This window comes from Electrophorus electricus, chromosome 17, assembly GCF_041902795.1.
Source record: "Electrophorus electricus isolate QZ-2024a chromosome 17, ASM4190279v1, whole genome shotgun sequence".
Lineage (NCBI taxonomy): Eukaryota > Metazoa > Chordata > Actinopteri > Gymnotiformes > Gymnotidae > Electrophorus > Electrophorus electricus.
In genome coordinates this window covers 1082501-1105709 of record NC_137513.1, presented here as the reverse complement: position 1 = coordinate 1105709, position 23209 = coordinate 1082501, and the positions used below count along the sequence as shown (strand labels likewise).

Genomic DNA, 23209 nt, shown 5'->3' with positions numbered 1-23209 from the left:
AAAAGTCCATACATTATTTTTGCAAAAAGCGTGTTGAACACATGAAATACATTTCTTCAGTCTCGACACTTACTATTTAATGTTTCGTTTTCGCTGCGTGGCTCAGTGTCGGGACTGCTGTTTTGAAGTGTGTTCTGTGGGCTCTTGTTGGACCTTAAGTGTCCTGTGGTTGGTGCCTTCACGCCTCCCCGGAGCGGCTAACGGAAGAGGCGTCCTAGCACAGCTAGAGTTTACGTGTCCTCCTGAATCATGGGCAGCACACATAATGGATGAGTTATGGATTAAAGACTGATTGGTGAAAGAACATATAGCAGCTAGAAAGTAGGTAAAACGTTTAAAACTATATTCTTGCTATCCGTCTGGCTAGCTCCGTTTAGCGTAACTGAAACAGTTAGCCGGAAGCTGTCAAAGTCGCTGAGGAGTTAAACACGTTAGCTTAGCTATCATTAGCTATACAAAACATTAGTACTGCGCCTCATCTGCTCGTTTGACTTAGAAATCTGTTTATTGCGGTATGAAGTCAGAGCTCTCCGTGAAAAGGGAGCGGGCCTGTCAGGTGACTGGACTGTTTAATCGAATTAACGTTAATCTGATTAGCAAGATAGTTAAGTATCGGGCTAACGTTGGACAGGTTCGCTTCACCACGCACCTGTCGACAGGTGCGGTTAACCTTAGTTAACCTTAACTGCAGCTGCTGCACACTGGAGCTTAGGGAGAGTTGATTAACTCTATATTCATATGTTTGCATATAGCCACGTCGCTTCTAGACCTGTCGAATACTTTTAGATGCCACTAAGTTCAGTACGTGCAGGAGCGGAACAGTCTGGTCGTGTAGGTAGTGGTGGAGGATGAATGAACTTGTGCTCTGTGTGACAGACACCCGGCCATCAGCGAGCGTCTCCTGCGTGATGTTTGCAGGATATGAACCGTTTTCGTCTGCGGCGCTATGATTCCACTCTTGATAGCAGGGGTGGTGTTTCTGGTGGGATTTGTGTGCGTCTTACTCTTCAGGTAAGGACCGTGCAAGCGCTGGTGTTATTACCGCCGTGCATAACGTGCTTTCCCGTTATAGTCTGTCACGCGCTCCCGTTTACTTCAGATCATATGATCATGTAATGATTAACTTTGCAACAGCAGCCATGCCATGTAGGAAGCACTGAAATTTCAATAAACATACAAAATTTGTCTCCTTCACCAGAAAAAAACAGCAACATGTCACAAAAGGAAATCTAATCTATCTAAAAACTCCTAAAATGTTTCTTTTTTCCGGTCTGTGGTGTCCATCAGATGGCTTTGCTGTAGGTTAGTCATCCTTGTCTTCCACACTGCCCTGAATGCGGAGCTGAAAATCAAGTCAGTCGGCTTCTTTTCGCTGCATGGGATCAGCGTCCAGTTCTTGCCTCAACATACCCTGGTGGGTGACACTAAAGGACGGCATCAAGGTGTCCACACACACATTAGGGCTTCCTCATACAGGTCACACAGGTCAAAACGTTGTAGCCTTAATGTTCTGGATGTTTCATGAAGAAGGGTGGTCTCTGACTTCAGAAGAAATAAGTGCACCTGTCTGCCAGTTCATATAAAAGCAGCAAGCAGGTGCCAGAAATGTCACTCCTTAAATTAATAGAAAATGTTTGTTCTTATATTTTGTCACTACAGCTAGAGACGTCAGATATCAATATTCCCAGACCACATTCTTGTATCTGGTGGGATTTTTTCATTCATCACTTATCAGTCAGAAATGAACTAGCTCATTTCCATTAGCTGCTTCCCAATGTCATCCTGTTAGATATGTCTGGAGCTTGGTAATGGATAATGTGATGATGCATGGACCACCCTGGATAATGAGACTTTTATTCTGTAAAGTCCTTGTTTACACTGTCACTCAGATGGGTTCAGAGTTATGGCTTGTGTGGCAGAAACCACTCAGGGGGGTAAATGTGTGTTTTGGCTGCTGGGCCAGAGGGGCGGTGACGGGCGTGGGGGTTACCCTGGGTGACGGCCGTGACGGGCGTGGGGGTTACCCTGGGTGACGGGCGTGGGGGTTACGCTGGGTGAGGGGCGGTGACGGGCATCTGGGTTACCCTGGGTGAGGGGCGGTGATGGGCGTCTGGGTTACCCGCGGTGACGGGCGTGGGGGTTACCCTGGGTGACGGGCGTGGGGGTTACCCTGGGTGGGGGGCGGTGACGGGTGTCTGGGTTATCCTGGGTGAGGGTAGGTGATGGGCGTGGGGGTTACCCTGGGTGAGGGGCGGTGACGGGCGTCTGGGTTACCCTGGGTGACGGGCGGTGACGGGCGTGGGGGTTACCCTGGGTGACGGGCGGTGACGGGCGTGGGGGTTACCCTGGGTGACGGGCGTGGGGGTTACCCTGGGTGAGGGGCGGTGACGGGTGTCTGGGTTATCCTGGGTGAGGGTAGGTGATGGGCGTGGGGGTTACCCTGGGTGAGGGGCGGTGACGGGCGTCTGGGTTACCCTGGGTGACGGGTGGTGACGGGCGTGGGGGTTACCCTGGGTGAGGGGCGGTGACGGGTGTGGGGGTTACCCTGGGTGAGGGTAGGTGATGGGCGTGGGGGTTACCCTGGGTGACAGGTGGATGTATGAAGAACGTGGAGTGTGTGAAGCACCCAGACTGCCCCCTGAAGGAGAAGGTGGTGTATGTTCAGGCTCCCATGCTATAGCACTACAGAGCACATGTTTACTGTCTGGAAGACCCAGTGTGAAGCCAGACTGTCACTGCCCTCTCCCTTCACTCTACTTGGTCTCAGGAGTGTATAGGATTAGCACAGCACAGAGTACAGCACAGAGCAGAGCACAGTACACACCACACTATACAGCACAGCACAGTACACACCACACTATACAGCACAGAGTACAGCACAGAGCAGAGCACAGTACACACCACACTATACAGCACAGCACAGTACACACCACACTACACAGCACAGAGTACAGCACAGAGCAGAGCACAGTACACACCACACTACACAGCACAGTACACACCACACTATACAGCACAGAGTACAGCACAGAGCAGAGCACAGTACACACCACACTACACAGCACAGAGTACAGCACAGAGCAGAGCACAGTACACACCACACTATACAGCACAGTACACACCACACTATACAGCACAGCACAGTACACACTATACAGCACAGAGTACAGCACAGAGCAGAGCACAGAGCAGTACACACCATACTACACAGCACAGAGTACAGCACAGAGCAGAGCACAGAGCAGTACACACCATACTACACAGCACAGAGTACAGCACAGTACACACCACACTACACAGCACAGAGTACAGCACAGAGCAGAGCACAGTACACATCACACTATACAGCACAGTACACACCACACTGCACAGTACACACCACACTACACAGCACAGTACACACCACACTACACAGCACAGTACACACCACACTACACAGCACAGTACACACCACACTACACAGCACAGCACAGTACACACCACACTACACAGCACAGAGCAGAGCATAGTACACACTACGCAGCACAGCACAGAGTACAGCACAGTACACACCACACTATACAGCACAGCACAGTACACACCACACTATACAGCACAGTACACACCACACTATACAGCACAGCACAGTACACACTATACAGCACAGAGTACAGCACAGAGCAGAGCACAGAGCAGTACACACCATACTACACAGCACAGAGTACAGCACAGAGCAGTACACACCATACTACACAGCACAGAGTACAGCACAGTACACACCACACTACACAGCACAGTACTCACCACACTATACAGCACAGTACAGTACACACCACACTATACAGTACAGTACACACCACACTATACAGCACAGCACAGTACACACCACACTACAAAGAGCAGAGCATAGTACACACTACGCAGCACAGCACAGAGTACAGCACAGTACATACCACACTATACAGCACAGCACAGTACACACCACACTACACAGCACAGTACAGAGCAGAGCCTAGTACACAGCACAATATTTGAATTCTACCACAAGCTTGTTACACATAATGACGAGCTCTGTGATCAGCTTGAAAAGCAGCCAGAAGAGAAACACACTGGGGTCGTTTCTTTACGGGTGGTCATCTCAGCACTCGGGCCCTTTTTTCCGGGTGTGTATTGGGACTGGTTTTGGAGGTGATGTCATCTCTTGTAAGACTGTCAATCACAGGTCCTACCTACTATTTCAACACTTGAACATTTCACAGTAACTGTTAGCCAGATATGACATTCTGCTAACTTGTTTGTCTTACAGGAAATCGACAAAATATGGATTTCAAGCAAATTGGTGAACCAGGACTTTCCGTAAGTATTAAAATTAATCCATCAGAAATATGATGATAAATATTAGTTTATACAAGTGTCAGAAGGCCGTCAGAGATGTGTGAGTGGGGTCTTATTTGCGATGTCCGTGTGTGGCTGGTCTCTTTCCAGGAGGTACCTGGCACTGTGTGTGGGGGAGGTGCGGGTGCGGCTAGACCTGCAGGAGCCTCTCCCGCAGCGGGGGATGGGCAGCCGCGGAGGGGGCGCACGTGAGGCTCCGACCATCCCCACCACACTGTACCTCCTCTCCCAGGTAGGGACGCTCCTCCTCTCCCAGGTAGGGACGCTCCTCTGGGTGTTGGAGTCTCTCCCCCATGAGCTGATCCGATCTTTCCCCTCTGCAGTTGGTGTCGCTCCACGTCGGCTCCGTAAACGTGATGTTTCTGAACCCACTGCTGCCTGAGTCCCTGTGGCACATAGCCAGCTCTGCCATCACACTACTGCTCCATCACCACAACAAGAGGTGAGGTGCCACACGTGCACACACGCACACCTTCCCACCCTGGCTCACTGCCTGGGGTTGCTAAACTAACGTTGTGGTCATTTTAGGTTATCCTGGGAGTTTTCGGTGAGCCAGCTCAGCAGTAAAGTGTTAAGGAGCAGCAGACTGGTATGTACGCGTCATTAGTGAGGAACTCTCCTGCACTGAGGTGTTTGTGTTTTACAAATCAGCCTTTTTAAAGCCGATATTTCTTAAAAACACGGCATCCGTGGTCCTGTTGACTGTATGTGTCCTTGGATGCATCTTCATTCTTGAGCAGATTTTGGTCCTCTGATCAGCAGGACACGTGTCTGGCAGAGGTGTCTCTGGGCCTGGCTGTGAGTGGAGACGTGAGTTTGCAGGACCTGCGCCTGGGACGGCTGTCTCTCAGCGTCAGGACACTGCTGGCCGAGCTGCACGAGGGCTTGTTTCACTCTAACGTAAAGCCCCCGGGGGCGGCATCTCGGCCGGACACCTGCCCCGCCCCCACAGGTCAGGACGCATCTGGGCCTGCCCCGCATGCCTTGTGGCGCGTACATGTGGCGGAGTGAGTGAAGGTCCTTATCTTCTGATGTCCCAGAACATGCAGACGAGAGCAACCAGATGGAAGTAGTGGAGAAGCTCCAGCAGATGGCGCCGCAGCAGGTCAGCGTGGAGTTTGAGAACACCAACATCACACTGTCCATGCACAGCCAGAAACGGTAAGAGCCCCGACCTGGAGGAGCACATTCATCCCCTCACATCTGCTGTGTGGCTCAGACACGTTCTGCTTGAAGGCACCTCAACTGGACCCTGAAGTGTCTGAAGGTGGGATACAAACAGGAGGAGGAGGAGGAGGAGGAGGAGGAGGGGAAGGTCAGCTGCCCTCACAGCTGCCTGGAGATCCTGCTGGAGGGTGAGCACTGCTCAGGACACGCACGCACGCGTACACACACACATACACTCTTACACTTGCAGTCCTGCAAACACACAGGCACTCATACACACACTCACACACAAACAGCCATCTGATCTGTGTTCTTCTGTTTCTTTTTGTCTTTTTGAGTGGTGTTTGCTCTCCCTCCCTCTCACTCTCTTTTCCAGATGGACTACTTCTCTCTCAGAGCAGACAGAGAATCATCTGTCTCAACACCTTTAAAACTCAGCTCCAGGCAAGTGACCCTACACCCCCCCCACACACACACACACACTGTAGTGCCCAACACTAGTCTCCATGGACTGGCCTGCTTACACACCTGCTTATGATCTTTCCGGCTCTGCAGGTGAGCTCTGAGGACACCTGTGGTACAGTCACCATCAGCACCTGTATCGTGCACTACCGACAACAGGAGTTCTCTCATTGGCTGGACCTGTTCCCGTGGCAACAGCTCACTCACAGGAAGCCCCATCACAGAAAAAGGTACAAGGTTCAGTAGCCTACTCAGTATGTTAGACAGATTTGAACAAGTTATAGTGTAACTTCTAACTTTGTAATTTTAGAACATGAAATTAATCTAGGGTTATGGGTAAATTAATCTATTGTTATGGCTAAATTAAACTAGGGTTACGGGTAAATTAATCTATTGTTATGGCTAAATTAAACTAGGGTTACGGGTAAATTAATCTATTGTTATGGCGAAATTAAACTAGGGTTACGGGTAAATTAATCTAGGGTTCGTTTAATTAATCCTGTTACGTGAGCACCTCCTTGTCCTTCAGGAGACTTCCTGTCTTGGAGGGGTCTGTGCGGCTCAGCTCCTCTGTGTCCAACGTTAACGTGTCTGTCCAGCTGGGGGACACGCCACCCTTTGCTCTGGGCTTCATCGCTGTGGACGCAGGTACACATACATTGCTATGGAAGATGCCCCGCTACGTGTGCCTAGCTTTGAAATGTTGTTGGTGTTAAACAAGGCCTGGGTGGTTGAGGTGTTGACTCAGTGTTCACACAAACCCAACCCAGCACAGACAGATAAGACTGTTGAAACAATGACAAACGTGTGTGTGTGTGTGTGAGACATATTAACCAAATGCTGTTGATTACAGCAGGCTGGGTTTGCTTCTCTGCACAGTGTTTGAAAATACACAGCGCTTATCGACGTGGCCGGAGACTTCAGAGCGCTAACAACCACGTGCTGTAATGCGCTGTACAGTACTTGTTTGGTTCCCCTGTAACAGCGAAAGGTGGTATGTCCCTCAGAACTGAAGCACTGCATGGCACCAGCAGAGGGTGCTCAGCTGCGTGTGAACGTGACCCGGCGAGCCTCTGTGTCCCTAGACCACCTCTGGTGGCGGGTGGGGCAGGGGTCCCACATCCAACAGGCCCCCCATCCTCCAGGCAGACACGTGTGGGGAGAGGCCGTCATCCTGGACTCCGTTGCCCTGCAGGTGAACCTCGTGTGCACGGCTGCATCTTTAGATTAAAAATAAAGAACAAATCTCCTTTAGACATTAGAACAACGATACGTCCTTATTATAGTTTTTATTACTGCTGTCTTTTATTATAGTTTGTTATGGTTTAGTCTGCTATAAGAAGTGCTTCTGTGTCGTGTGTGTGTGTGTGCTCTGACAGGCCAGCTCCAGTCTGGTCCGGACTGTGGACTCCACCTCCACGGTGAGCGGGGGTGTGGAGGTGCGTGTGCAGGGTTTGCAGGTGGAGGTCTCTGAGACGTGTACCCTGTGCCTCTCTCGACTGCTTTCCCTGCTCCGGCTGGCCCGCAGTCCAGAGACGTCCGCTGCCGGGCCTTCGACTGGCTCGGAGACACCAGCATCTGTACCCCCCACCTTCACCCTGGAATTGGACCTGAAGGACGCCAACGTGTTCACCCTGTCTGATGTGGCAGGTGGGTGTGTGCTGGTGAAGCTCTCTCACCTCGTGGATGTTTGGCTGTCTGCTGCCTCTCTGACTCTGTCCCGTCTGTCCCGCGGAGCAGGTGCCGTGGCGCTGCGGGTGGACGCAGTCGCGGCCCACAGCTTGGCCGAAGGCGCGAGGCTCTCGGTGAGGGGCGTGTCTCTGGCTGTGCTCCCGTCTCTGAGCGAGAGCACGGAGCCCTGCGGCCCTGCAGAGATGACCTCAGACGCCCTGCTCAGGCTCAACACACTCAGCCTGGTTTACCACAGCAGCACAGACACTCTCCTGGAGGTGCCTGACACACACACCTTAACAGTTTACACAACCCTAACACACCCTACGGTAGTTCAGTGTAGTATTTGGTTCAGTTATGAATAACACTGGTGAACATTAGAGTGGAGACAGAACTCAAAAGTCTGATTATTTATTGTGGTTCATCTCGTCATCCATGTGCACAGGTACAGAGTGAACACTCGCTAGCTCTGCGCTGGACACCGTCCGACCACATGTGTCTGTATCAGCACGTGTGTGAGACCAGGAGCTGCTGGAACACTGTCTCTGCAGCGCTGGGTGTGAAAGGGAAACCCGCCACCCCGGCCTGCCCGGCGCCCCCTGCAGGAAGCCTAGAGGTGCGCGTGGAACTGGCGCACACCCAGCTCACAGCGTATGTGGCAGAGCAGAACTTCATAGCGGCGCGTGCTGACGGCCTGTCTGTGTCCCGCCGGCCGGGGATCACGCATGCCAGATCCCCTCGCCTGGTGCTCAACTTCGATGGCAACGACATCTTCACGTTGGGCGAGCCGGAGGTGCGTCTGCTGGACGAGGCGGAGGAGCTGCGCCCTCACCGCGTCCGCGACCCGTCGCTCTACGCCCGCACCAACCGCGCCTGGCTGTGCTCCTTCCCCAGCCTGGCCATGGAGTTCCCCTACCGTTACGACTTCTCCGCCACCTTTGACAGGGCCATCAGCGTGCAGAAGTGGCTGAAGGACCTACACGCGGCCCCCGCGCCGCCGGACCCCGAGGCCCCGTCCGGCCCCGGCCACCTGCCGCCGGACCTGCTGGTGCGCGTGGGCACCTTCTCCTTCGTCTTCCTGGATGACGTCTTCGAGATCAAGCTGCGTGACAACTACGAGCTGATGAAGGACGAGAGTAAAGAGAGCACCAAGCGTCTCCGGCTGCTGGACCGCCGCGTGGCCGAGCTGCGCAAGCAGCATGGCGAGCTGTTGCCCGCGCGCAAGATCGAGGAACTGTACTCCTCGCTGGAGCGCAAGCACATTGAGATCTACATCCAGCGCTCGCAGCGGCTATACGCCAGCACGCCCATGCGGAAGACCCTGCTGGCCTGGAGCGTCACCCAGCTGGAGCTGCTGGCGCTGGCTGACCCGTCACTGCACGGGCCTGAGCGCGTGCGCCAGCTGCTGGGGCAGGTGGACGCCATCAGCCCCTTCCCCAGAGACGGCCTGCCCCTGGTGGTGCAGTGGGCCCGAGCCGTCTCCTTCAAGCTCACCGCCTTTCTGGGTGAGGACAATCTCCGTCACGCCGTGGTGGGGTGGGGTGGTGTCATCTCCGTCGCACCGTGGGTGATGTCGGCTCTGACCGCTGGCTGTCGCGCTGTGTGCCATTTGTTTTCCCCTCCGTGCTGTCTCAGTCTGCCGGGTTTGTTCTGTCCCCTTTGTGTCGTAGTGAGGATCAGGGACTACCCCCGCTACCTGTTTGAAATCAGGGACTGGGAGCTGTCCGGGCGTCTCATAGCCACGGAGCAGGACGGCCAGCAGCGTGGACGACGCAGGGAGGTTGTCCAGCTGGGTGAGCCGTGGGGAAACGTGACCGTCTACCGCAACGTGCCCCATCTCAAGTTCTACTACGACGTCAGCTGTGAGTCAAATACACTCAAAACCTCCTTCAGTTTGACTGTCTGTCTGCATCTGTCTGTCTGTGCTCAGCGTTATCGCGTTGTACTAGGCCCCTTCATGTGTGGCCGAATGACAAAGTGAATTGTAAATCCTGAATCACGAAGTGGAGTTTCTTCACTTCTGTGTGTGTGCATTTTTTGTAGCCAAAATCTCTCTCTACACTATTGTGTGGGGGCCGTGCTGGGACCCTGCCTGGACTCTGATTGGCCAGGCTGTGGATTTACTCACCAAGCCCACTGCAGACCCCTCCCCCCTGCTGACCTGGTGGGATAAAAGCAGACTGCTTCTTCACGGACACTGGCACATGGACATCGAGCAGGCCAACCTGCACCAGCTGGCCACTGAGGTACTCCCTTGTCTCTTAGCAACAGCTGTCGAGTGGTGCCGTACCAGGTGGTGGTGTTGTAGTTGGAACGTTCTGATGGTCTTGGGACAGGATCTGTGTGTGGCTTTGACATAACGTCTGCATCTCCACAGGACCCTTACAACACCACGGAAAATATGCACTGGGAATGGAGTACGCTCAGATTCCAGTGGAACCCTGGCCAGTTCGTGTTTCAGGGGGACCTGGACGTCAACGTCAGGACTGCCTCCAAGTACGGAATGCCTTGGACTCTTTCCTTAATGGACACTTAGTGATGGCACAGATCGTGCACCGCGCATCACCAAACATGGAGCGGATACCGGGAAAGATGTTTTTAAGGAAACCGGTCCGATACCCTGACAAACCTGAGAACAGCACATGCGCTTTACGGCATGCCGGGGGATAGCAGCCCGGTTGGTCTGAGCAGGTCACATGACTGGGCTAGTCTGAGGAGCGTTTACACACTGCTTTGGAGTTTAGCTGTAGAGTTGTAACATGCATGTCTAAATATCTGTGCTCTCACACAAGTGTGCTGAGGTTGGGCACAGTGTGTGCACATCAGGCCGTGATGACCAAGGCAGTAAAGATCACCTCAGTAAGACGAACACAGTAGAAGGGAAAAGGTTGTTTTTTTTTTTAATAATTTTATTTATTTTTATCCGTCTCATCCATGTATGATGTCTGAGAAAGCATATATAATATGTATAATTAATCTCTCACAAAGCACTCCCCCAACTCAACTAAACTACAGATTTTTAACGGAACAAAAAATAAATTGGATCGGTATCAGTATCGGGCAATGTTCAAAAAATATTGTATCAGAACAGTACCAGGAAACCTGGTCTTGTGCCATCTCTAACGAACACCATAGTTACCCATGATGGAAAAATGAACACCATGTAGTTCACGATTCCTTCAGAAACCTTTGACCTCTCACCCCTGTCCCAGGTATGACGATATCTGCTTCCTACACCTTCCCAACCTGTGTATGACACTTGACCTCCAGTGGCTCTGTCATGGCAACCCGCACGACCACCACGCCGTGCTGCTTTGCTGTGCGGAGAATGTGGCCGAGTTCACCTCGGGTCAGCCCCATGACTCCTACCGGGCCTTCCGCTCGGAGAACCTCAACCTGTCCATCACCATGGAGCTCGACCAGCACCACGGCACAGGTCAGAAGAGGGTTGGGCCTTGAGGTGGGTGGGCGTGGCCGCGACTCTGCGGGTGGTGTCCTGACCCTGCTGGGGCTATGTCCACAGGGCCCGCCCAGCCCCGGATCCTGCTCTACAGCAGTACGCTGCGTTGGATGCAGAACTTCTGGGCCACCTGGACCAGTGTGTCGCGGCCCATCTGCAGGGGGAAACTGTTCCACAGCCTCCGGCCCTCCCGCAAAAAACTCAGCCAGCACTACAAACAGATGTCCTACACGGCAGAGTTCCCTCAGCTACAGGTCTCACACACACACACACACACGTCCTACACGGCAGAGTTCCCTCAGCTACAGGTCTCACACACACACACACACACACGTCCTACACGGCAGAGTTCCCTCAGCTACAGGTCTCACACACACACACACACACACACACGTCCTACACGGCAGAGTTCCCTCAGCTACAGGTCTCACACACACACACACACACACACGTCCTACACGGCAGAGTTCCCTCAGCTACAGGTCTCACACACACACACACACACACACACGTCCTACACGGCAGAGTTCCCTCAGCTACAGGTCTCACACACACACACACACACACACGTCCTACACGGCAGAGTTCCCTCAGCTACAGGTCTCACACACACACACACACACACACACGTCCTACACGGCAGAGTTCCCTCAGCTACAGGTCTCACACACACACACACACACACACACACGTCCTACACGGCAGAGTTCCCTCAGCTACAGGTCTCACACACACACACACGTCCTACACGGCAGAGTTCCCCCAGCTACAGCTCTCACGTGCACACACACACACACACACACAGGTTTGTTCACTACTGGTTGTTTTATTCTGTGATGCATTACTGTGTGTGTGTGTGTACGTACGTACAGGTTCACTACTGGGCATCGTTTGCTCAGCAGAGGGGTGTCCAGCTGGAGTGTAGTAAGGGTCATATCTTCACAAGAGGAGCACAGAGACTCATCCCACAGGGTAGGTGTGAACATCACACACACACACACACACACACACACACAGGTTTACATACTGAAAACAGTGGGTGAAGGGTGTGTGTGTGTGTGTGGTGTCATAGCGGGCACGGTAATGCGGAGGCTGATCTCAGAGTGGAACGTGACCCAGATGATGAGTGAGTTGTCTCTGGTCACTGTGTACCTGATGTCCTCGACCTCAGACGAGACGGCGGACCAGCCAATCAATGCCCAGGTGAAGAAGACACACCTACTCAGCCTGTCCTCACTCAGCTATCAGAGACAGAGCAACCGTGTTGAGGAGGTGAGACATCCCCCGTGTCCTCCCACAGAGTCCCACACCACTTTACCGTCTCGTTTAATTCACATCACCACAGGGAACCTTAGAAGACGTCGTTTTTCTTCAATGAACAGGGATGAAAAATCACAGGCCGGGTTGTGTGTATTTCTTTTTTCTTTCTTTCTTGCGTCCTTCTTCATCCAGGAGGTGAACGTGAAAGACGAGAGTAACGCGTCGTACACACACCGTCTGTGCCTGGTGGACCTGCGAGCCTCCTGGACCGCCACCAACCGGAACATCGCCTTCGGCCTGTACGACGGCTACAAGAAGGCGTCGGTGCTGAAGAGGAACCTGTCCACCGAGGCTCTGAAGGGGCTGCGCATCGACACACAGCTGCAGGTCAAGAAGCTGAAGCGCTCCGCCTCCACCTACATCCCCAGCAGCACCCCCACCCCGCACCGCGCAGAGAAGAGCCAGAATGAAGGTGCAGTTCTGACCCCAACACCGCGACACGGCCTTTTTCCACACCGCCGATCGCGTCTCCTGTCTCTGTGCCCTTATGAGTTTGAGAAAGGGCTTCAGAAATGAAAACATTAGTAGTAGTGTTGTTGTTAATATTAGTATTATTATTATTGTCCCTGTTGTTGTTATTCTTAGTATTATTTTTATTATTGGTAGTATTAATGTTGCTGCTGTATTATTATTATTAGTAGTAGTAGTAGTTGATGTATTACTGTTGTTGTTATTAGTGGTGGTGGTGTTCTGGCATTTTCCAGGCACGTCTATGCTTCAGAAGCTGATCGAGGAGACAGACAGGTTCGTGGTGTTTACTGAGGACGACGCCGGTGTGAGCGACCAGCTGTGTGGAATCGCAGCCTGCCAGACGGACGACGTCTACAACCGCAACTGGTGCATCGAGCTGGTCAATTGTCAGGTGAGCGGGCAGGTCTCCTCGCCCTCCTGCCTCACGTGGAGGCATGGCACTGCCCCTCAACTCTGGTGTGTGTGTGTGTGCGTTTAGATGATGCTGAGAGGCACAGAGACGGCAGGGTGTGTGTTGGTGTCTGCTGCCAAGGCCCAGCTGCTGCAGTGTGAACACCTCCCAGCCTGGTACAGCGACACACTCAAGCAGAAGACCACCTGGACCTGCTCGCTGGACTGCATGCAGTACTTTGCCACCATGGAGCCCAACCCCTCAGAACAGGAGGATGGCCAGCTATGGCTGGAGGTGAGTGGGGTCACCTGGGGTCACTGTTCACACAGCAGGTGTGTATGAGGTCACGCTAGCCGTGACCTGTGGGCGTGTCCCTCTCGCCAACCTGCAGGTGAAGAGCATAGAGGAGCACAGGCAGCGTAACCTGGACTCTGTCCAGGAGCTGATGGAGAGCGGTCAGGCAGTGGGCGGCATGGTTAGCACCACCACAGGTACACGCAGCACCACCTGTATAAACGTACCAAGAATTTGAAACACTAAATATAATTTAAATAGGAAAGATGGTTGCCAGTTCATACTGGATATTTGGACCATGGTTTGGAAAAGCCATACTTGGCAACGATATGGTCACCTGTCTCACCGTCAGCTTGTCATAAAAGCACTGTTGCATAAACCCTGCTGCTCCCAGCTGCTGTCTGAGGTTTGACTTGCGTGTTGGCCGTTGACGCAGGGCTGCAGGACTGTGCGTGATTCTCCTGTGTGATTCTCCAGACTGGAACCAGCCCTCACAGGTTCAGGAGACGCAGCAGGTCCAGAGAATCATCTCGCGCTGCAGTTGCCGCATGTACTACATTGGCTACAGCTACGATATCGACCCTGAGCTGGCCACCCAGATCAAACCGCCGGAAATACGAGACCACCACGAGAAGGAGGATCTTCTCAAAAAGCAGGCGGGTAGGATGGATTGTGGCTCGGAAATGTGGCATGGTGGAGGCTCTGAGGCCCTCAAAAAACTCTTCCCTGACCATCTTAGTCCCTCAAAAAACTCCTCTCTGGTGATCTTTGTCCTAGGTGCGGTGGACACCTTCACTCTGATCCATAATGAGCTGGAGATCTCCACTAACCCGGTGCAGTACGCCATGATCCTGGACATCGTGAACAACCTCCTTCTGCACGTGGAGCCAAGGAGAAAGGTTGCCGCCTTCAGCCGTAGATCCGGATGGGTGGGGGCTGGGAGAGAGAGAGGCGGGCCTTCTGAGTCTCGCTGTCGCCCCCTGCAGGAACACAGCGAGAAGAAGCAGCGCGTGCGCTTTCAGCTGGAGATCTCCAGCAACCCGGAGGAGCAGCGCAGTAGCATCCTCCACCTGCAGGAGGCGGTGCGCCAGCACGTGGCTCAGATCCGGCACCTAGAGAGGCAGATCTACTCCAACATCAGGGTCAGTGTCCCAGCTGCAGGTCTGTGTCGGAGTGCATCTTGTCTCGCTCACGCTGCGTCTCCCCGCAGGCCCAGCCGGATGAGCTGAGAGGAGACGAGCAATCGGAGATCAACCTGCGTCTGCAGAACCAGCTGAACCAGGAGAAGACGGACCTGCAGATGAAGAGCGAGGAGCTGAACATCCTCATCAGGCACGTCAGGAACAACTGACCTGTCATCCTGACGTCCTGTCAGCTGGTGTGTGCAGTCAAGCTCATGTGGTTTGGTCCTCGTTTTCCAGATGTTTTAAGGACTTCCAGCTCCAGCGTGCCAACAAGATGGAGCTGCGGAAGCCTCCGGAAGACGTGAGTGTGGTGCGGCGCACGGAGGTATACTTTGCCCAGGCGCGCTGGTGCCTCACAGAGGAGGACGGGCAGCTGGGCATTGCCGAATTGGAGCTGCAGAGGTTCATGTACAGCAAGGTGAGGCCTAGGGCACGCGCGGACAGGCCGACGTCTTGTGGGCACCTAGACTGACTGACGCATGGACGGACAGACAGCTGGGGGGCAGCCGGACTGACTGGCGCATGGACGTGCAGACGCCTGGGGGGCACCTGGAGAGAGTCTGGGTGGTCCAACTTTTCTACTCCAGGATCCTGGGTGACTCGCGTGTGTGTGTGTGTGTGTGTGTGTGTGTGTGTGTGTGTGTGTGTGTGTGTGTACACACACACACACACACACACACACACACACACACACAGTCTTGGATTGAGTGAGTTTCCATATTCAAAGAGCCACATCTTCCCCCACAGCTGAACAAGTCAGATGACACGGCAGAGCACCTGTTGGAGCTGGGCTGGTTCACCATGAACAACCTACTTCCCAACGCCGCCTACAAGGTACCGCACACTTTCCCTTACCGGCTCCTTAAAGAACAGAGCACCACCTAGTGGTGATACAGATAAAGGTGATGAGCTTCCAGGAGGTTAGAACATTTACAGATGTAACTTGCATACGCAGCCTTGCAACATGAGATCTGGGTTTGTGTTGTCTTAACTGGTGTGCTTGGTTTCTCTTACGCAGCATGTGAGGGTACGTATGGTGGGCGGGGTTAATCTCAGCATTTTGCCTTTCATTGTTGTATCCTGGAGTCTCTTCTGTTGCTATCATCATCATCAGCGCCGTTGTTGAGTTTATCATCCGCTCATCTACAGCTTTTGGCCACACCACCATCCTCGTGTTCTCTTTTAATTCTGAACATCAGAGCAGTGTATTCTGTGTTTACATGAGTGTCATGAATCACTGCAGGACATGCCCATAATCCATGCCTTAGCACGGCACACCACCTGAGACCAGTCTTCTCACTGACATTCTTATGCTGTAGGTGGTGTTGCGTCCCCAGAGCCCCTGCCAATCAGGACGACAGCTCGCCCTACGCATCTTCAGCAAAGTCCGGCCCCCTGTGGGCGGGATTTCCGTCAAAGAGCATTTTGAGGTAATGTGGACATAATTGGAGTCTGTCCCGTCGGAGGAGTGAGTTGGGATTATATGTGCTGGCTGCTGGGATTGCAGGTCAACGTGGTGCCGCTCACCATTCAGCTCATGTACCAGTTCTTCAAGAGAATGATGGGATTTTTCTTCCCTGGGAGAAACGTGGAGGAGGAGGAGGTCGGGGATGAAGAGGACAAGTTCCGATTGGTCACTACAGGTTTGCCTCCACTGATGTTAGAATTAGCTGATGGAAAGTTTCACTTGAGATATCCTGACACACACACACACACACACCTGTGTGCTGGATTTTCTGTATGTCGTCATGGCGATTGCCATGGGATCAGGTGTGGTGAAGCCAAGGCAGGTGTCGGAGGACTCCATTGGGGCACTAGGACCCAGCAAAGGAGTCATGCAGGGGATAAACCGCACGGCTGGAGTCAGGAGGTCATTCCGTAAGACACCAGAGGTACTGAACCCCCCCCCCCACACACACACACACACACACACACACACACACACACACACACACACGACACCCAAGGTGCTGAACCACACACACACGACACACACGTGACAAGTGTTCTGGTTTCTGTCCAGCACCCCGTGGACGACATTGACAAGATGAAGGAGAGAGCAGCCATGAACAACTCCTTCATCTACATCAAGATCCCTCAGGTTCCTCTGTGCGTCAGCTACAAGGTGAGCTCTGCCCTGCAGCCCCTGTAAAGGTCCTCTGCGCTGCAGTTCAGTGGCTAACCTCTGCCCCCTGGTGTCTGCTGCGTCACTGCCAAGGGCGAGAAGAACAGCGTGGACTGGAGGGACCTGAACCTGGTGCTGCCCTGCCTGGAGTATCACAACAACACCTGGACATGGCTGGATTTCGCCATGGCAGTGAAGAGGGACAGCCGCAAAGCCCTGGTCGCCCAGGTAACCTCCTTCCTGGTAACCGAGGCCTTTGCCTGGATTGTAACGTGACACTTGTGGTCCTCGTCGTTTTTCCTACGTTGTGAGGTTGGAGTCCTGATGAGTTGGATCAGGATGTAATACACATCATTAATGTGTTCTAGAACATCATTTGTGTAACATGAACACACTGTTCAGCGCTCTCAGGATAAAAATGTCAAATGGACAGGCAGGTGTCAGAAGCCCTTCTCAGTCACTGATTTGATTCTCACTGATTTGATTTGACTCTTGCTGCTTTGACTCTTTGTTGATATTTTCTCTTCACTGATTTGACTCTCACTGATTTGACTCTTCGTGGGCAGATGATAAAGGAGAAGCTACGTCTGAAGCCAGCCTCAGCGGCGGACACACGTAGCCGAGTGGTGGAGGGGAAGATCGACTTCCTCCTGCAGCAGCAGGCAGAAGATGAGAAGGCGCGGATGCTCGGCGTCAGCGCAACCGACAGGACATCCAGCAAGAAGAACATCTTCAGCCGCCGCAAGTGAGTGTCCCACCGATCAGGACGCGGGAACTCTGACACCTCTCCTCTTCACCAGACGTGCCTTTGGAAGGGCGTGCTGACTCTGGTTCGACCCCAGCAGGAGCCCAGTTCCCCTTCATCACAAAATCAGTCAAGGACGATGCCACACCAGTCTCCACGACCGGGGCAGCGTATATATAAATGCACATTACATTCTCACACACTGCTGACGTTTTCTAGCATTTGTGTTCTGCCTGATTCCCACTGTACTTCTGTGCACTCCACATGGACCTGGAATAACCGTCACATGACCCTCCGGATCTTGGGAGGGCACCAGTTCACCAGTTAATTATCTAACTGCACCACAGACTATTAATGACAGCTACCATCTCTCCTCTTAGGAGGAGAGCTTAGGAGACTTGCTGAAATCTAACGGTGAGGTCTTGTACACACATTTCTACGCACTTTGGAGGAGACACATGATGAACCAAAAGGGGTGAGAGAGAAGTTTCCCTCCAGAGAGGTGTTTTGTATGCGGTATTGAACCTCGTTAATATTGGCTTGCCTACTGTCATGACCCCTGAACTGAAAACGCCCTTAAGAAATTTGCTTAATAACTAAGATCGCAAACTAGTAACAGGTGTGTACTATAGAGTGTGTGGCCTCAGATTTACTGTACTAATGACATATTTGTGCAATACCTAGAAGAATATCAGACTGAATATCAGACCTATGGTGATTGTGTTGACATCGATCTTGATGGGGAGTGTTTTTTGTTGTTTTGTTTTCTAGGGAACACTAGTTTTAACACTATGGCACTTTTTAGTGTGTTTTGAGTGTTTTGTAGTATGTTTCTTGTTTAGTGTCATTTCAGTTTCATGTCAGGTGCTGCACAGTTTTGTTTTCAGAGATCAGAAGAGAAGCATCAAAACATGTCACTTTTTTCAGCTTCAATATTAAGGGAGATCTTTTCTATCAGAGCAGTAGCTGTTTTTGGTTTGTTTATTTCTTTTTTTATTTGACTAGAGTATGTCATCATGCTTTGTAATTTAATTTTCAGAATTAAAAGACAAAGCCTCAACAATTCTGTTGTGTTTTTCTGACCTGATGGCAACGCGGTTTCCTTTTTGTGCTATGATGCTCTGAACTTTGACCCGTGCACCCACACAGTGCCAGTGCAGCACCCGCCTTCTCTAGGAGTGTCTTCTAGAGTGGAGAAAACAAACGCAAGGACCATATTGGCTGCCTTCATTTATGAACATTCAGTAAGATGTCCTAATGAGAGCCCTCCTACTGGGGAAGATGTTACGATGCCCAATAAGATGCCTTTACAATAGTCTACATTATATGACCTGTCTGTGTGTTTGCAAAACAAATGTTAATAGTTCACTCTGTGATTTACTTCAGAGGTGTTTGTGAATTAAATATTTTAAAGGTTAAATTTCCCTGTGTGTTTTTATCACAGAGGTGTGGTTGTACCTCATGACATTAATGTCAATCCTTGATCCGTTAAAAGGTTTGTTTCATCATAGCTGATGCATCATAGCTTTTTGTGCACTGGTGGGGTCCCGTGTTGTGTAGCAGATGCCGTTCAAACAGCCTGGGCCTGCTACTAGTGTAAACGCACTAATCACCCAGTCGCAATTAAACAGTGACGTACAGACATAGACCATTTCAGATAGGTTTCACTCCACCCATCCTACCCTTCGCTTACTGCACACATGTTCTCATGCTCGGGCTGGTTCAGCCACTCCGTGAGGCTGATTGAGGCCGTAGGAGACCGTGTATCTGGGTGATGTTAACCCCTTTACGTGACCCCCACACACACACACGTCCCTTTCCCTCTCTACAACTACAGAAGAAACAGTTCCATCAAATTACTTTCCCAAATAGCAACACCTTATTTAAGAACACTGAAAAAAGAGCAGCACTCCGTTCTGAGTGATGCTAAAATAGTTTACGCACTGATTTAGGTCACCCCTGCGGGCTGATTTCAGGCTGGGTCGCTGTGCACAGGGAGAAAACGTTCACAATCTGGAATGATGTAATATATGGGGAAGACTGAACACAAGACTGGCTGCCTTATCAGAAATCTGTGACCAGTTGTTACCCATTTTCTCACTGTACTCTTGTGACCTTGTGGGAGATGTTAAGCAAGCTTGTGGTATATGATGGCCTTGTACTGGACAGAACTTGTTCACATGCTGCACTGCTCTTGGCACCATCACACACTCGCTGAACAAGTACGAGCTTCTCCGAACTCACCCTGACCATGTGAGATGAACTGATCAGCCGATGTCATTCAGAAGCTTCTCTCATCATCTGTGTTGAACCTGATGTTGGTCAGTGCTTGGTAAAGCACTGTGGTTTCTTTCAAGCTCTGTTACGCTCTGTGAAGTTTCTTTCCTCTAGAGCCAGACCAGTGGATGAGCTCCTACGACAGGCCCCTGAGCCTCATCCTGGCACAGGCTCTGCTGCTGAATGAGGGGCGTGACCTCAAAGCTCTGGACGTGATCTGGGCAGGGCCTTCGGAATGTCTCCTGCTGCTGGTGTGGAGTCTGAGCACAGCTCCTGTGCCCGTGTGTGCCCACGTGTGCCTATGCATCATCTGCCCCCTTCCATGCACATTCAAGCCAGGGATTCTTCAGTAGCGTCTCCTCTGACCCCAGTTCAGTCGATTCTCAAGCTCAAGCACCATCCTGACTAGCTGGAGACTTCATATCCCACGACCCTGACTGACACTTGAAACTTCATACCCCATTTCAAAACCATGAGCTTTAACAGTGAGTTACACACACACCCCCCCTTTAGGGACACATCAATGTAAAATATAATTATATCTAGTTATAATAGTGTAAAATGTCTTTGTATGCAGTAGCATTAACATTACCCTTCATTGACGATAACTAATCCTGCTTAGGCCAACCCTTGAGAAACGGGTCCAGTTATCCCTCCTCCACCCGACTGTGCTGTGGGGAGCGTCTCCAGACATCCACCGCACACACGTTACTCCATCAGACTGCCAGATACTGAAGTATGGTGTCGTAAAGGTGCCATCCTACAATAGTTCCACGTTTAACGTCTTCACAGTGACTCACTCTTCTGCCAGTGTTTGAGGGTGGCATGGCACACACCGTAGGATTTTGATCTTGATCTTGATAATGGGAGTGACCACACATAATCATTTTTTTTTGTCTTTGTGCTAAATGAAGCACCACACACACCCCGAGGTTGCGTTCACAACCATGACCCCTGACAGCTGGGTCCATCTCTCAGAATGTGTTGTGAACAATTGCAACTTTAAATCCAAACAAACGTGGTGGATGGCAGGCACCACTGAATCTGGGTCCACCCCATGCTACAGGATATGAAGTGATAAATACTGAACTTGCAGTAGTCTTGTCTGAACTCTGAGGTCACTGGAAAGGTAAAAATGTCATTATTTGCAGTACATGATAATTGTTTGAGATCACAATGAAATCAGGAGCCCTGTTGTGATTGTCGGGAGTAGCAAACAGACTTCAGAATCAGCCTGATCACACAGTAATGTGCACCTGTATTACGGAGCTTGATTGCACATGCCTTGTAACAGCGGGTGTGGCCAACCATAGTGTGAGCTTATAGTGTACATATTACAATCCTAAAATTCACCTGCTTTGCTCCTTTGTTTTCAAGATGGAGCATTTTTCCTTCTGTCCACCAGGAGGCAACAATGAGTGCAATGAATCTGTAGTGGAGACTGAGATCCTCCAGGCTGCCTGTTGTGATCTAAACGTGTTTTTGTTGATCCACATCACTGCCATCCTGTCACGTGTGTCCAACGCCTGCCACTTGTGACGGTCTAGTTGCTCCCCAGCAAGCATCTCCACTACATTAAGCATGTCATGGATGTAATGTTTTATGTATGTCTTATTGAACAGATGGTGTGCTCTGTTAAATAAAAATTAGTCCTGTTCTTTGAGATATTATTTAACTCCACACTCGTTCCCACACATGAGACTGCTGGGTAATTTGAATTCTTCATTATTATTGAACTTTGGCGTTGGTGCTGGACTTTTCTACACTCTAACATCAGCCTTGTTCATGGGGCTGTACTTTGTTTAGTGTAAGGTCACTGGATGTGAAATAAGTACATGTGCATTGCAGATTGCACTATAAGTGATGGTTGTTTTTTCATTAGTTTAGAAGATCCAGCATTTCTAAGATTTTTTACACATTTTTGCAATGTTCATCTATTCATTGAATTGGTTAATATTGGTTACAATCTCAACAGTAGGTTTACAGAGTGAAAGTCATTTTCTTACATATGGAACAAGACGATGTCATCATAAGACGTACATGTGAAAGATACAGGGGGCCACTATCCAACTTTCAGACCTCTGTGTGACCTATTTGTGACAGAAAAGACAATCGTAAATGGGAGCAACCTTAATAGAGCTGAAAATTGAAAACCAGATAAAGTATCATTATTAATGTTTTTTTAATTAGGCATCAGGAAAAAAAGAACCCCACAGCCCCTGTGGAGGTGGTTAAATATAACATCAACTCTGTAATTCTCCCCAGAGGTGCTGCCGCCCACACTACATCAATGGAGAGAAGGGAGCACAGCACACACAGCACCCGACTACAGTCCTCCCTTAACCCCCACTCAAACCACAGCACCCCAATACAGTCCCCTCTTAACCCCCACCCAAACCACAGCACCTGACTACAGTCCCCTCTTAACCCCCACCCAAACCACAGCACCCCAATACAGTCCCCTCTTAACCCCCACCCAAACCACAGCACCCGACTACAGTCCCCTCTTAACCCCCACCCAAACCACAGTACCCCACTACAGTCCCCTCTTAACCCCCACCCAAACCACAGCACCCCACCACAGTCCGCTCTTAACCGCCACCCAAACCAGAGAACCCCACCCAAACCACAGCACCCCACTACAGTCCTCTCTTAACCCCCACCCAAACCACAGCACCCCACTACAGTCCTCTCTTAACCCCCACCCAAACCACAGCACCCCACTACATTCCCCCTTAACCCCCACCCAAACCTATTACTTCACCTCCTGCTCTCCTGATTAGAGAGAGAGAGAGAGATTTTCAATAAACTTTGTTAATCAATTACAATGTACAGAACATACATTTAGACACACCTTACAATAAAAAAAGAAATGAAAGAAAATCACCAAAAACCTTTTACAGAGCACAAAACATCATTGAAACCCTAAATATTTTCAAAAGTAGTCAAATCATTCTTAACAGAATAAAACTTAAAATCTTTGATTGCCCTAAAATTGAACTTTGAAAGTTGACATTGTGCTTTCTTCTTATGTGTGTAATTATATCCACAAATAAAGAGGACTGGTGTAAAAACGACACCAAACAGTTAAAAAATCATTACTAAGAGGCTAAACAAGTTAGTCAACCTGGGACATTCCATAAAACAGTGAAAAAACGTTTCCCTTATGCCATGATACAGACACTCAGGACTCGGAGCTGGGTTTAAAACTGAAACAATAACACTAACCGCTACTATACCATGTAAAATTCTCCACTGTAAATCAACA

The 23209-nt window shown here is 51.0% G+C and overlaps 1 protein-coding gene across 5 annotated transcripts; it reads left to right on the top strand.

The window, feature by feature from the left end:
• Positions 1-180: 180 nt before the first annotated feature.
• Positions 181-18727, top strand: LOC113586518 (bridge-like lipid transfer protein family member 2). 5 transcript variants are annotated; one of them, XM_081700103.1, is made up of 40 exons: positions 181-321; positions 877-1011; positions 1288-1414; positions 4286-4335; positions 4465-4606; positions 4698-4816; positions 4903-4963; positions 5137-5326; positions 5415-5535; positions 5611-5729; positions 5918-5985; positions 6097-6233; positions 6533-6651; positions 7011-7198; positions 7383-7653; positions 7744-7952; positions 8120-9179; positions 9345-9536; positions 9718-9920; positions 10052-10170; positions 10887-11110; positions 11198-11388; positions 12007-12106; positions 12207-12406; positions 12587-12866; positions 13159-13316; positions 13404-13610; positions 13708-13807; positions 14088-14270; positions 14388-14509; positions 14597-14752; positions 14821-14942; positions 15032-15212; positions 15542-15628; positions 16114-16224; positions 16302-16437; positions 16565-16686; positions 16818-16919; positions 17013-17147; positions 17486-18727. In XM_081700103.1, exons 2-40 carry the CDS (start codon positions 947-949, stop codon positions 17666-17668), a joined length of 6660 nt encoding a protein of 2219 aa, XP_081556229.1. In that variant the 5' UTR covers positions 181-321; positions 877-946; the 3' UTR covers positions 17669-18727. The 5 variants fall into 5 exon arrangements, with proteins under 5 accessions (XP_081556229.1, XP_081556228.1, XP_035390062.1 ...); XM_081700102.1 differs by having other exon boundaries at positions 13132-13316; XM_035534169.2 differs by having other exon boundaries at positions 5134-5326.
• Positions 18728-23209: the final 4482 nt, after the last annotated feature.

Excerpts from the sequence above, each read along its gene's own strand:
- LOC113586518 (XM_081700100.1), top strand. The coding sequence starts at position 947 with ATGATTCCACTCTTGATAGCAGGGGTGGTGTTTCTGGTGGGATTTGTG. Across the intron at positions 5,730-5,917 it reads CCTGGAGATCCTGCTGGAGG|ATGGACTACTTCTCTCTCAG; the intron begins GTGAGCACTGCT and ends TCTCTTTTCCAG. Across the intron at positions 10,171-10,886 it reads AACGTCAGGACTGCCTCCAA|GTATGACGATATCTGCTTCC; the intron begins GTACGGAATGCC and ends CCCCTGTCCCAG.